Here is a 16,171-nt window from a genome sequence, read left to right as displayed (position 1 = left end):
GCCTAGAATCCAGAACATACAAAGAATCTACACAAAGATAAATAACTCAGTAGAAAAAACTGGCAAAAGACTTGAATTAGCTTCAGAAAAGAGGAAATCCAAATTAAAACTATAATGAGATGCTATTACAAAACTGACCAAACTAAGTGTTCATGAGGATGTGAAGCAACAGGAATCTTATACACCACCAGCTGAAGAGTAAAATGGCAGCACCCCAAGGGAAACGGTTTGGTACGATACATGTTATGCAGTGAATCCACTATGAGGTGTACACCCTGGAGGAAGGCATGTACATGTGCTTACTTATGATGGAAATTATATATTCATACTTGTGCAATAATTTAATTATTAAAAATCTTCCTAAATGTAAGTAACACAAGGACAGGGATGGTGCGTCTTCTGTTTCCTCTTGTGCATTATGAAGCTGATTAGCTATGCAAGAAATTTTTGTGGAACCAAACTGAACTGGGAAACACTAATACAACAATAGAAAGTTTAGCAGAAAAACCTTTTTAAAAAGGACAGGAGGTGAAAGTTCATAGACCTGTGAAAAATGTTCAATCACACTAATAATGAAAGAAATAAAAATTAAAAACAATAATGAAATACCATTTTTGATATAAAAGGACAAATATTAAAATAATTATAATAAAGCTGTAAAAGTATAGTGAGATAGATCCTCTCATACATCACTTGTAGAAGTTATAAGATGATACACAGATGCATTAATTGTACAATATTTCTGGAAAGCAATTTGACATGGGTTGAGTCTTGAAAATACTGATCTCTCTGACAGCAAAAACTAGTACAATTCCAGTTTTAAGACTACTTCAAAAAGAGAACTGAAAAAGGTGAGATACGATGTATTTACAAACTGATAATTATAAATTAATACAAAATATGAGAAACAACCAAATGAGCAATAATGGGATAAGGGTTAATATATTTTAGGACCTCCATAATACAGGTTATACAAATACTAAAATGTGAGATTTTCAAAGAATTGATGATATCACAGAAAAATGTTAATAATGTTAAGTAAAAATGGCAGAATACAGAACTATATAAAGTATGACCTCAATTCTACTAAATATATGTGTGTGCATGTATATATATGTCTGTATATAATACATACACAAACATACGGAAGGTGACAATTGTTATAGCAGAATAGACAGCAAATAGAGTTAACGTTCAAGAGACTAATTATTGCAGTTTTTTATCAAGGTTTGTTAAACTTTCTCTACTTTAATATTTTAAAAAGAATCATAATAAATATCTCCATTTACACTTACCAGATCAATATTTTGCATGATATCCTGAAATGAAGGATGCGTTCGAAATTGTTCAAAGAGATCTCGTTTGTAAAGAAGTGCATACACCAAGTTTGGATTGTGATGAAGAGAATTTGTCAGGCAGGAGTTGATGATCTCTAACATCATTCGAATCACTTCTTCGATGACATTTAGGTCTTGTGCCTGATAAAGAAAGAAAATCCCCATATAGAGTCTGTGTTTTTCTCCTTGACACAGAATTAATTAGAATGAGGGCAACTGCTTTGCAATTCAAACAGCATTGGAAAGATCATGCAAAAGAACTCTTCAAGATTACTTCTGTCAAGAATTTTTATAATTAAGTTTACCAGTTACTAAAGGATTTAAAATCTTTTGAATTTAGTATGGTGATAATTATAAATTTCACATAATAAATTATAGACTTGCCAATCTAGAAGGAAATTTGGAGCTTATTCAGTCCTTTGATTAATAGATCCTAATTTGTACTCTTATCACTGTATCACCCTAAATCATTAGACTTGCACAGTACAAAGTGGTGGTAGGGTCTTACCAATTCCAAGAAAAGTGTCTAATTCAGAATACGACCTCATTTTTCTGCACTGTCATTTCAACGTCCATAGTTACAGATAAAGAGCCTACTGTTTTGTTTCTGCTTCCTCAGAGTCAATAGTCTTTGGGAATCTGAATGTGAAATAGTTATAAGAGCAAAACTCAAAGTAAGCAATCAATATCTCTCTTGAAAGAAAGAACAATGGAAAGCAAAAACACAGGTGAATACAACACTTTCCTTCTCCTCTTGAGTTTTCTAAATTATGTTTGACAGCTGAAGCAGAAATTATAACACTGTCTGATGTGGTTCTCAATGGATGTAAAGGAACACCTAAGACAATTACATTATAAACCAGAGAGAGCAAAGGGATTTAAAGAGGGGAAGGTTTCTACATCTCACTTGAATTGGTAAAATGTCAACATGACTAGACTGTGGTAAGTTATGTATGTAAATGCCTAGAGTGAATTTATACAAGGAGATAGTATACACAAAAATACTACTGATATATCAAAATGGAATTCTAAAAAAATGTTCAAGTATCCACAGGAAGGCAGTCAAATAAGACAGATGAGAAACAAGGAAAAAACAGAAAGCAGAAAGTAAAATGGCAGACTTAAGCTCTAACATATCAATTATTACATTAATTGTATACAGTATAAATACAATCATTAAAACCCAAAGAATGGCAGAGTGGATAAAAAACACATGACCCAACTATATGCAATCTATAAGAAACTTCAAATATAAAACTCACTTTAAATAAAGTTAGATAGAAAGTAAAAGAATGGAAAAAGATATAACATGCAAATATTAATCTAAAGAAAGTAGGGATGGCTATATTAATATCTGATAAAGTACACTTCACTTCAAAGACTGTATGGCCTACAAAATAAAAAATACTAACTGGTGCCTTACAGAAAAGTTTACCACCCCTGGTCTAGCAGACAAAAAGGTATACTTATTTCCATACAATTTACCTCCACCTGTATTGTTTTAACCATAATGTCCAGCATTCAATCAAAATTTATGAGATAAACAAAAAGCAAGTAAAAACAATCCATGTCCAAGAGACAAAGTAATCAGCAGACTCAGAGATACACAGATATTGAAAATATCAAATAGGGAATTTAAAAGAATTATGATATACAAAATCTACTATGAGTCTATAATATGCTTACATTGATGGGGAATTTTAGCAGAGTTGAAAACTATAAGAGAGAAGTTCCCTGGTGGTGCAGTGGTTAAGAATCAGCCTGCCAATGCAGGGCACACGGGTTCGAGCCCTGGTCTGGGAAGACCCCACATGCCACAGAGCAACTAAGCTTCTGTGCCACAACTACTGAAGCCTGTGTGCTCTAGGGCTTACGTGCTGCAACTACTGAGCGCACTTGCTGCAACTACTGAAGCCCATGCACCTAGAGCCCATACTCCACAACAAGAGAAGCCACCACAATGAGAAGCCCACGCACTGCAATGAAGAGTAGCTCCCACTCGCGACAACTAGAGAAAGCTTGCACGCAGCAACGAAGACCCCATGTGGCCAAAAATAAAATTAAAAAATTATAAAAAAAAAAACAACTATAAGAAAGCAACACGTGGAAATGTTAGAATTAAAAAAAAAAAAGGTAATAGCAGTAAAGAATATCTAGATAAGTTCAACAGTAGACTTGAAAGAATCTTTTAGAGATAATGGCTGAGCATTATTTTAAAATAACAGAAGAATCAAACAACAGATCCAAGAAGCTCAGAATAACTCCAAAGTATTCCCTAAACAACCCCCACCCCCGACCCATACAACAAAAAACCGCACAACTAGATGCATCATATTCAAACTACTGAAGACCAAAGAGAAAGAGAAAATCTTGAAGGCAGCCCAAGGAAAAAACAGATTAAATACAGAGGCACAAAGCTAAGAATTACGGTAGACTCCTCATGAGGAATTATGCAAGCCAATCTAAATGGAGCAGCATCACTGAGTGTTGAAATAAGAGTCAAGCAAGAATTCTATCACTAGCAAAAATATCTTTCAAATAAGAAGGTAAGATACTTTCTCAGACTAAAAAAAGTTGAGATCATGTATTACTTGCACACCCACACTATAAGAAATGTTAAAGGAATTTCTTCAGACAGGAGGAATATGAAACTAGACAGAACTGTAGATTTACACAAGGAAATAAAGACATTTTTATTTTAAATCATTCTAAAAGAAAACTGATTTCAGAAACGAAACAGTAACAATGTATTACAGGTTTATAGTACATGTTAAATATGTAAAATTTATCAAAAAGTCCTTCTACTAATGGGCATCCAATTTATTTTGTTTCCTTGTTTCCATAAACAAGGCTGCAATAAGCATCCTGGTAGATCTGTTCTTATTATATGGGCACTTTTGTTTCTCTGGGAGAGGTTCCAGGAGAGGGATGGCTGAAAAGGTTGTGTTTTGTAATGTTAATAGATGTTGCCAGACATTGCTTAAGGAGCTATAACAACCTATTTACAATGACAATGTAGGAAAGCTCCTGCTCTCATTTTCTCACCAACAAGTGTAATTGTTCTTTTTAATATTCACTGCCTGAAAGAGTCATCAGTTTTTAATAACGTTATGTCAAAATTTCCCACAGTGATTAAGTATTTATCAATTCCTCTGAGTGATTCATGTATTCAAAGTGACTGTAGGTTCATGATTGGCCTCTTTTTAAAAACGTTATCATTATGTATTGCTTCTCTTTATTCATAAGTGTATGTTTTACTGATATTAATATTGCTGGGACTTCTCTGGTGGCGCAGTGGTTGAGAATCCGCCTGCCAATGCAGGGGACATGGGTTCGATCCCTGGTCCGGGAAGATCCCACATGCCACGGACCTACTAAGCCTGTGCACCACAACTACTGAGCCTGTGCTCTAGAGCCCTCGAGCCACAACTACTGAAGCCTGTGGGTCCTAGAGCCCACGCGCTGCAACTACTGAGCTCAAGCGCCACAACTACTGAAGCCCGTGTGCTCTAGGGCCCACGTGTCACAACTACTGAGCCCGCGTGCTGCAACTACTGAAGCCCGTGTTCTGCAACGAGAGAAGCCACCGCAATGAGAAGCCCGCGCACTGCAACAAAGAGTAGCTCCTGCTTGCTGCAACTAGAGAAAGCCTGCGTGCAGCAATGAAGACCCAATGCAGCCCAAATATATATATATATAGCTATACCATCTTTATTTTGTTTAGCATTTGCCAGGTATATCTTTAATTTTCAAACTTTCTGTGTTACTGAAAACAAATATGGTTAAAAGCAACTATGCTGCTAGGCTTTATAATTTTTAAATCTAATCTAATAGTCTGACTTTTGAGTTTAATTCACTTACATTGTTATTATTGATATCTTTGGAATCTATTCCTACCATCTTGTTTTGCGACTTTATATCAGTTATCTATTGCTGTATAACTAACTACAGGCATACCTCATTTTAGTGCACTTCACAGATACTGTGTTTTTTTTTTACAAATTGAAGGTCTGTGGCAACCCTTCATTGTCAGATGATGGTTAGCAGTTTTTAGCAATAAAGTAATTTTTAATTAAGATATGCTCATTTTTTTTAGACAGTATGTTATTGCATACCTAATAGACTTAGTGTAAACATAACTTTTATATGCACTGGGAAACCAAAAAATTCGTGACACACTGTATTGTGATATTCGCTTTATGCAGTGGTTTAGAACCGAACCTGAAATTATCTCCGAGGTATGCCTGCTCTTCGAAGCTTAGCAGCTTAGAATAGCAATAATCATTTGTTTTGCTAACAATTTGGGCTGGCCTTGGTGGGAACAGTTTGTCTCTGCTCCATACGGCTTCACATGGGGCTGCCTGAGTGGCGGTTGGAGAATCTACTTTTATGACAGCTCTCTATCATAATATGGCTGGCAAGTTGGTGCTGGCTGTGAGCTGGGGGCACAGCTGTGGGTGGGGACCAGAGCCTTTGATTCTTCTTTGCATGGTCTCTTCTGGGCTGCATGAGCTTCCTCACAGGTTGAAGGTTCCAGGAGAGTCAATGTTGGAAATCACTTACTGTCACTGCCATTTAGTGTTACTACCAAATGGTGCCACACACTATTTATTGAGGAGTGGCAAAGTTCTAGAAGAGCACGTGAAGCAGAAGATGTTGTGGCCGTCATCTCTGGAATGTATAACCTGCCATATTTGTTTGCCATCCTTTATAAGTTTACCTCTTCCAAACCTGTCTTCCCTTTCCAGCTTCTGTTGAATTAATAAAGCTTTTTGTTATCCTGGCCCCTCCTTTTCCCTCTCTGCTGGTTTACAGGCTAAATATAGCATTTCTATTCTTATAGGGGTAGCCCTTAAAATTTTAACATACACATCCAACTTTAAAAATACTGCTGTCTATCTCCTGAACAAGATCTAAGGAGGTTAACATACTTTCACTTCTCCTTGAACAGCAAGCCCCTGACCCCATTCTTCCTTGTTTCGTTACAGTAGCTTAGGTTTTTAATTTCATCTTCTAAAAAACCCCATAAGTTGGTTTTTAAAAAGTCAATGGTTAACTAAATTTACAGATGAATTTCAGTGTATACCACTCTTTCTTGCATTCCACTTCTTTACAGATCTATTCTTCTTCTATTTGAAGTACATCCTTTAGTAGTGCTTTCAGTGAAGTCTATGGCTCATAAACTCTTTTAGTCCTTGTATGGTTGAAATATGTCTTGATTTTGCATTCACTCTTACATTACATTTTAACTATATATAAATAAGAATTATAGTTAGAATTACAGTTACTTTCTTCTGCACTTTAAAGATACTGGTTCACTTTACTCTGGCATCTATTTTTGTCATGGAGAAGTTTATTGCAAACCTAACTATTGTTCCCCTGTAGAAAATCTTTTTGATAGCTTTTAAGATTTACTTCTCATCCTTTAACACTCTTGAGTTTCACAACCATGTGTTTAGGTGTTGATTTATCTTTACGTATCCTGCTCAGTATTCAGAGCATACTTTTCATCTGACAACCTAGTCTCTTCCATAAAGATAATTTGGATAATTTTTTCTCGTTACCTTCCAATTTACTAACCCTTTTTGATAGTACCCAGTTTAGAACTTATTTTGTCTCCTGAGCTTTCAAAATTTTAATGACTATAGTTTTCATTCTAAGCTTTCTAATAGTTCTCTGAGTCATGTTCTTATTTCATTTCTCCCTGTTTTTATTTCATAATTATTTATTCATCTCAATGAATATTATATCCTTCATTTATCTTTGAGGGTATTAAAAATACTTAGAGTGCTTTCAAAATTATCCTATTAAATTTTAATTCTCTTTGGATAAATTTACCTTACTTATGATCATGACTATGTTGGCTGTCTTTCTTAGTATTAAGTTAGATTTTGGCATGTATTTTGGAACTTTGGTTGTGCAGGCTCATCTGATGTAGCTTAATCCCCCCAAATCTACAGGTCATGCAGCAGCTTTCTAGAGCCCCCAGTCTGAAACTAGGTCTCACTGTTGGTATCTCAGGGCTGCTGCTCTGCAGTTACACTGAAGGCAGTATGGGCAGGGTCCGTCACCAAGCCACATCCCTCACAATGGGCTCGAGATCCCATCGTGAGGCTGGTTCTATGTCCTCCCACCTCCCTAGGCATAGAACTTAACCGTCATTATTAGTACCTCTTTTCAGGCTCTTTTCAGTAAGTGGTCTATCCCAGCTCTCAGTTTCTACCAGGGAGCCTGGCACTAGCATGCTGCCTCTCACTGGGCCCCTGACTGCTACGCCTGCCCTGCAGCAGTTGAGCTCCCAGCCACTCCTGCCTCCTTCCAGGCCTGAAGCTTGGCAGCCTCGCGGCTTCAGACCTTGCCATCTGCATTGATGGCTTTTTCTATTTCTGGTTGATCCTGAAGTATCTATCTCATTTTGGGGTGTGGCTATGTGTTTTACAGGTTCTCTTGTTATAGTTCATCTATTACTTTTATGTTTTTGGAACAAAGGGAAGGGATTAGCCTTCATATTGGGAACTATCAAAATAATCTTGACTATAGCTCTCTCAATTATATTTTCATCTCACATTGGTACTTGAATTAGTAGAAGAGGAAGAAGAGACTTTGAGTTTCAGAATTCTCTCTCAAAGTCATCCAACAGCAACCCAGTACGACGTTATGACTACTGTAGTAATACAAGTCAGAATATTAGCTTCTGCAGAATTTTATGGTCACAGGTATTCACACCCATGTATGTTAAGTCCTAATATATTAAACTTAAACATCAAAAATGAATTACCTCTTGATAGCTTACAATTTCTGCTTTCAAACATATTGATAGTTAATTCTCAATGTTTTAATATGTAATTTGCTGCAACAAGCAGGGTAGTATACTCAATTCCCAAATAGGCACCTGCTCATTTAAACCCAAACCAAACTACTGACCATTTATTTTATTCCCAAGTCAGGTGAAGTACAAACTGGAAACTTTACGTCAATAAGCATACTCCACGGTAGTTTTCTTTCTTTTTTTTTAAATATTTCTTATTTATTTATTTATTTTCCTTATTTTTTGGCTGCTTCGGGTCTTAGTTGCGGCACATGGGATCTTCGTTGAGGCATGCGGGATCTTTCGTTGTGGAGTGCGGTCTCTTCGTTGTGGCACTCGGGCTTCTCTCTAGTTGTGGCATGCGGGTTTTCGTGGCGTGTGGGTTTTCGTGGCACGCGGGCTCCAGAGCGCGTGGGCTCTGTAGTTTGCAGCACGCAGGCTCTCTCGTTGAGGTACTTGAGCTCAACAGTTGCAGTGCGCGGGCTTAGTTGCTCTGTGGCACGTGGGATCTTAGTTCCCCGACCTGGGATCAAACCTGCGTCCCCTGCATTGGAAGGCAGATTCTTTACCACTGGCCCACCAGGGAAGATCCTCCACGTTAGTTTTCACTTTGCATTAACCAATCTGACTGAAGCTCCTTAAGGGTTATACTAACCCTCTTACACTTATAGGAGTTACTAGGTATTTTACTTAACTTCTTTTTTATTGTTTCTGTGACAAGTCCTAATTCTAATGCTATCTTTTAAAGATTATTTTCAGCTGCAGATTTACAAATTAAATGACAAGGACATAAAGCTTCTCTGACATTACTCAAATCAACTGAAAATATAATGTAAGAAGCTACAGCAAAGACATTTTATATGATATCATATTTTGTCATATTGTCATCATACTAGGAAGCATCCTGTATATTTTAATGTTATAAAACAATTATAAAACAAAAATGAGAAATTAAACATAATTTAGAAATTAAAAATAAGTTTAAATTAGGGAGTGGTTGATTATAATTTTCTGACAATATCTATTTTAACATGTAACACTGTGAATCATTTAGATTTTAGACATTATTACAAAAAGAACAAAAAATAACTGCCTTTGCAAAGTGGATAAATTAATGCAATTACTATAACTGCAAAGAATCGCATCTCTTAGTTTTAGATATAACTGCTAAATTACACTTTTATTAATTTACAAAACTGGTCCTTTAGGGAAGTGTATAAAAAAATGGACTTACATTTATGGAATAAGTTTTTAAAAAAAGACAGGTTTTAAAAAACTAACAAAAATTAGCTTTGTCAGAGATAATATCAGATGGCTCATTGGTAGAGAAGCAAAATACGTGGAGAATATTGTGCCTTTTTCATTCATGGTATTTTCTTTTTAGTACATACAGCTTCCATTCCAGGAATGGATCCCTCGTCAAACAGACTCTCTTCTCAAAAAAAAAAAAAAAAAAAAAAAGGCAGACTTATTTTATTGTAGAAAATCTCAAATGTAAAAACAAGGGCCCTGAGAAAATGGCTCCATTTTCAGATGTTTCTGATGGTTTTGTGCATGTTGGTAATGAACACTGAACATGATCTGTGCTAAGTAGTGAATTTACGTCAAACGGACAAGCTGGCAGTTGTGGGAGTATCTTACCCTGTCAACAGCAGTCATGGCTGCTTCATTATATAAACTTCCTTTTCCTTTCAAGAGGGAATTTATACAGTTAAATAGTTTCAAATAATTTATTTTTAGTTTCCTTAAGAGAAGCATATGTATCTTGTTTGTATTAGTTTTGGGGGGATTCCAAGAGAGTTGTCTAAATTTCCTGCATTTTCAGCAGAAAATAAAACCTTCAACAAAATTAATGGGACTTTGCCGAAGTGGGGAAGAGGGGGGAGGAAGCACACAAGCAAGACTCTTTTTAAAGTTAACGCACAAATGGCCTTCAAAGCCAATCATTCGGTGATGGAGTCTTGTTATCTCTATGTTGTTAAAATTCACTGGCAAACACGATGAAAAGCTTTGTGACCACCATGTTATTTCCAGCCAGTATTGGATTTGTTCCAGAATATCGAGCTTCTGATAGTGAGAACTAGCTTTCTACTACATGCAAAATCACAGCTGAAGAATCAATCCTGTGACCAGAGGAGATGATGCAGAGGGGAGGAAGGGGGAGGGCAGAAGGCTGTCCTCTAGCACCACCAACTTGGGTAAAACGATGTGGTCATTTTCTCCATTCCTTGGACAGGGTCTGAATGTGGCCCACAAGCCTAAGCTAGAACCCTGGGAAGGCTGTTATTTAAAACATGCTTACTGGTGGCAGAAAGGCAAGATAATGGTGGCTGCCAGGGGCCATGGGCTAACTTCACATGTTTTCCCATACCTGGAAAACAGCCAGAGAACACACAAAAAAGGAACATTCTGATTGAAATCCAGGTAGGCTGCAGCCCCCAACAAGCAGTTACCCTTAGCAGGCTACTCATACTGGGCAGCAAGTGGGGTGCCTAACAGTGTTTCTTACCCCTCCCCAGGCCCTCCCACTGGCAGAAGAGAGGAAGCACACACCCGAGCTTGGAGTTTTTCATATTGTTTTTAAAAATGCAAGGCTTTGCATCAAGAATTAGTGTTCACTTCCATTCTCCAAAATACATTGGTGTTGGGACTTCCCTGGCGGTCCAGTGGTTAGGACTTCACCTTCCGATGCAGGGCATGTGGGTTCAGTCCCTGGTTGGAGAGCTAAGATCCCACGTGCCTCGCAGCCAAAAAAAACCAAGACATAAAAATAGAAGCAATATTGTAACAAATTCAATAAAGACTTTAAAAATGGTCCACATGCTGGGAAAACTGGACGGGTACATGTAAAAGTATGAAATTAGAACACTCCCTAACACCATACACAAAAATAAACTCAAAATGGATTAAAGAACTAAATGTAAGGCCAGACACTATCAAACTCTTAGAGGAAAACATAGGCAGAACACTCTATGACATAAATCACAGCAAGATCCTTTTTGACCCACCTCCTACAGAAATGGACATAAAAACAAAAATAAACAAATGGGACCTAATGAAACTTAAAAGCTTTTGCACAGCAAAGGAAACCATAAACAAGATGAAAAAACAACCCTCAGAATGGGAGAAAATATTTGCAAATGAAGCAACTGACAAAGGATTAATCTCCAAAATTTACAAGCAGCTCATGCAGCTCAATATCAAAAAAACAAACAAACCAATCCAAAAATGGGCAGAAGACCTAAATAGACATTTCTCCAAAGAAGATATACAGATTGCCAACAAACACATGAAAGAATGCTCAACATCATTAATCATTAGAGAAATGCAAATCAAAACTACAATGAGATATCATCTCACACCGGTCAGAATGGCCATCATCAAAAAATCTACAAACAGTAAATGCTGGAGAGGGTGTGGAGAAAAGGGAACCCTCCTGCACTGTTGGTGGGAATGTAAATTGATACAGCCACTATGGAGAACAGTATGGAGGTTCCTTATAAAACTAAAAATAGAACTACCATACCACCCACCAATCCCACTACTGGGCATATACCCTGAGAAAACCATAATTCAAAAGGACTTATGCACCCCAGTGTTCATTGCAGCACTATTTACAATAGCCAGAACATGGAAACAACCTAAATGTCCAGCGACAGATGAATGGATAAAGAAGATGTGGTACATATATACAATGGAATATTACTCAGCCATAAAAAGAAACGAAATTGAGTTATTTGTAGTGAGGTGGATGGACCTAGAGTCTGTCATACAGAGTGAAGTAAGTCAGAAAGAGAAAAAGAAATACTGTATATGGAATCTAAGAGAAAAAAAAAAAAGGTCATGAAGAACCTAGGGGCAAGACGGGAATAAAGACACAGACCTACTAGAGAATGGACTTGAGGATATGGGGAGGGGGAAGGATAAGCTGTAACAAAGTGAGAGAGTGGTATGGACATATATACACTACCAAATGTAAAATAGATAGCTAGTGGGAAGCAGCCGCATAGCACAGGGAGATCAGCTCGGTGCTTTGTGACCACCTAGAGGGGTGGGATAGGGAGGGTGAGATGGAGGGAGACGCAAGAGGGAAGAGATATGGGAACATATGTATATGTATAACTGATTCACTTTGTTATAAAGCAGAAACTAACACACCATTGTAAAGCAATTATACTCCAATAAAGATGTTAAAAAAAAAAAAATGGTCCATGTGAAAAAAAATCTTAAAAAAAAAACAAAACCAAAATACACTGGTGTTGGGCTTCCCTGGTGGCGCAGTGGTTGAGAGTCTGCCTGCCAATGCAGGGGACGCGGGTTCGAGCCCTGGTCTGGGAGGATCCCACATGCCGCAGAGCGACTAAGCCCGTGAGCCACAATTGCTGAGCCTGTGCATCTGGAGCCTGTGCTCCGCAACGGGAGAGCCCACGATAGTGAGAGGCCCGCGCACCGCGATGAAGAGTGGCCCCCACTTGCCGCAACTGGAGAAAGCCCTCGCACAGAAACGAAGACCCAACACAGCCATAAATAAATGAATAAATAAATAAATAAAAATTAAAAAAAAAAAAAACATTGGTGTTTTATTATAAAACCAATGTCCTTCCAGATCCTATAAAAAGTAATATCTAAGTAAAACAATTCTCTATGAAGATGTATTGCCTTTTTAAAAATGGCTTTGACATTGTACTGAGTGCCTCCCATCACCCCACTCTGAGATACAAGAGTTCCAGTTCCAGTTCCAATTCTAACAGTAACTAGCTGTGTGACTTTAGGTAACCACTTAACCTGAGTTGCATTTTTTATTTGCAAAAATAAGTGCTTGTGAGATGTAAAAAATCCCTTCCTAGTCCTAGCTTCCTTAAAGAATGTAGAAAATACTGAATTTAGAAAGCAAATTTTATTAGACTAACCAAAAATGTAATTAATGTAGAAAAATCTTAGGGTGACCTCAAACTTCAGTAAAATTCAGAATTTACTTTAGATTATCGCAGCACCTAAAATAGTGTCACTGTTCATTTAGAATGGAAAAAAAAACCCCAACAAACTTTGAGAATAAAAATGTATAAGGCTAAGTTTGAAAATAATCAGTCTCTAAACCAAGGAGCCTACTGATTCTTCTATAACTCATTTTTTTCAGTGTTTGTTAATTATCTTTGATATTGTTAAGGCACAGAAAGGAAATAATCTCTAAGTTGTATGTCAGGGATTTCACATGAACGTCAGAGACCTAATGATGCTTGGTGCCCTTTTTTCATTCATTCTTGGGAAGAAGGGTAGGTGGTGCTAAGAAGGGCAGTAAAGAATCACACATAAGAGAGCTATTTACAAAGCAGAAATCGAGACACAGATGTAGAGAAAAAATGTATGGATTCCAAGGGGGCAAGGGGGGTGGGTGGGATGAATTGGGAGATTGGGATTGACGTATAAACACTATTGATACTATGTATAAAATAGATAACTAATGAGAACCTACTGTATATAGCATAGGGAACTCTACTTAGTGCTCTGTGGTGACATAAATGGGAAGGAAATCCAAAAAAGAGGGGATATATGTATATGTATAGCTGATTCACTTTGCTGTACAGTAGAAACTAACACAACATTGTAAGGCAACTATACTCCAATAAAAATTAAAAAAAAAAATAAAAAGAAAGCTGTAGCGCTGATATTTAAAAAAAGGAAAAAGGAAAAAGAGAGGTAGCTACAAGTTAGTAGAGAGAAGCTCTAGAATGGGTTCTAGTCTCAGTTTTGCCATAGACTGGACAAGTCCCTTTCTGGGCCTCAAATGTAAAACTAATGGGCTCTTTGGGCAATGCAGGGAAGCATTAAGAGACTCAGACTGACTTCTGCTTAGGATGTGGAAAGCTGCAAAGAATGTCATCTCCTACCCTGACAAGGAGGAATAGCCAGATAATTTAACAAGTCAAAAGTCTTCTTAAGGCCATCAGAGAATAGTTCTGCACGGTAATGAAGCGAAATGAATTCCCAAGAGGGACAAGTCCCTCTAAGGAAGGAAGGAACACAAGCACTCCCTCGCTTTTGGCAGAGTGCAGGCAGAAGAGGTGGTCTCCACAGAAACGGGTAAGAAGAAATCGGCTAAAACTTTAATGAATTCTTAAAAGCTAAGTGTGGTCTAATGTTTCAGTCTGGAAAGCGAGAAACTCAGATACAGTGGAGTTTGCACTCAACCAAAAGTTCTTTTCCACTGGACTCCACCGGGTGCTCATGAGCCCCTCTATTTGGCTCAAGCTTGCAGAAGGTGACCAGCTGCAGCTGGGGGCAGGCACCAAGACTCCGTTACTTCCCAGACATTCTTCTCATGCTAAGCAAAAGCCTTAAGCTATTGGAACAGCAAACCCTTTCGGCCTAGAGCACAGGCAAATTTCCACTGCTTCTAGGGGAGAAGTAGGAACATAACCCACCTGCCTCTGAAGAGAAGCAAGAAACCCTCTCACCCCCAAGACACAGGCAAAGATCCATTCTTGCTGGTGGAGGGATAGAAGCAAAAACCTTCTAACACTAGGGTTGGGGCCAGGATCCCATACCTATACCAATACCAAGCAGAGGTCTGCTGTCACTGGGGAAGGGGCAGAAAACTCCCACTCAAGGCCCACCACAGATACGAGGCAGAGTTTGGTTGCCAAGGGGAGGAGGAGCAGAGATGCTGAGAAAGCCCTATCTCTAAGACCTGGATGCACCCAAGGACTCCTCAAGATTGCGGCTGGACCAGGACAATAGAAATATTTCTTCTCTTCTCTAACTCCACTGCAAGGACTGCTGAAAGCAGAGTATGATAAAGGAACACTGAAAAAACAAACAAACAAACAAACCCAGGCCCACTCTTTAAGCACAGGTAACAACTGCTGGGGAAATTTGAAGTTGGTGGTACAATGAAGATACAAAACCCAAACCCAACTCCAGTCCTAACTAGAATGATCTAACTCCGTATTAGCAGCCTAGCAGCAGAGGTGTGACCATTTACAGTCATAAATACTTTTTGCTTTAGACTCTGCTGTCCTATACACAATGACTGGCATTGAACAGAAAATTATGAGACACATAAAATAAGTTATATGGTCCATAAGTAAAACAGAATATATGATTTGGTAAATGCTGGGGACAGAGTAGTGCTCCAGACATGTCCATACCTTTACACAGGTTATCATCTAGAGGAGACACACCCTGAGAAGTATTCGGTGCTATGGGAACACTTGGGGGTTGATGCGGGGGCAGGCAGGAGAAAGAGGCTTCCCAGAGGAAGTACAGCAGAGTGGTTAGGAACATAAGCTCTGGAGTCAGGCCTAAATTTGAACCCCAGCTTTAGCATTTACTAGCTGTGTGTCCTTGGGCAATTTACTGAATTTCTTTGAGCCTCAGCTTTCTCATCTGAAAAATTAGAATATTACCTGTTTTATAGGATGTGATTAAACAGTACAATGTACTTAACAACATTTGCTGTCTTGCCTAGCAGATGGAAAGTGCTCATTACCTGGTAGTTACTATGATTACTTATTATTAATAGGCAGATTCCTGTACAAGTTGGTGGGAGAGGTGGATAGGCAGAAGGAACTGCATGTACAAAAGGCCTAATAGTGAAGTGGACCATGGAATGGTAGGGACATCCAGTTTGGCTAGAATGTCAAATATAAGAAAGGAGTAACAAGAGGTGAAACTAGATCAAGTAGGCCTCACAGGTCAAGGCAGATGAGTTCAGGACTTCCCTTAGTACAAAGAGGACCTTTAGGGCTCCTTCCAGCTGAGAAGTACCCAAAGAGAGAAGGAAAAACACTTCTGGCTAAAGAACAGCACTGGAGAACTTCAAGTAGCTCTAGGAGAAGAGATGGTGAAGAATACCCAGAGAGGTCCAGGGAGCACATTCTGAAAACCTACTGAGGTAGAGATTCAGGCATGTTACTTGCTAGTCAGAGTGCCAAGGGCATGAGAAACAGAAAGGAGATAGCAGAGACTGAAAGTTAAGGGTGAACTTTGGAACTACTATCTACAATTTTGAAAAACAGCAAAGGGA

The 16,171-nt window shown here is 38.2% G+C and overlaps 1 protein-coding gene across 3 annotated transcripts in view; it reads right to left on the bottom strand.

Moving 5' to 3' along the window:
- The window catches only part of DYM (dymeclin), a 386,034-nt gene that overhangs the window by 75,147 nt on the left and 294,716 nt on the right, over positions 1-16,171 (bottom strand). For all 3 annotated transcript variants that reach the window (XM_082355413.1, XM_082355415.1, XM_082355414.1), the window contains exon 15: positions 1,296-1,478. In XM_082355413.1, the coding sequence (XP_082211539.1) occupies positions 1,296-1,478 (183 nt within the window). The remainder of the gene's footprint in view (positions 1-1,295; positions 1,479-16,171) is intronic.

Source organism: Balaenoptera borealis, assembly GCF_965194805.1.
Source record: "Balaenoptera borealis genome assembly, chromosome: 14".
Lineage (NCBI taxonomy): Eukaryota > Metazoa > Chordata > Mammalia > Artiodactyla > Balaenopteridae > Balaenoptera > Balaenoptera borealis.
Note: the sequence above shows the minus strand (reverse complement) of the source record. Positions and strands in the feature narration are given on the sequence as shown.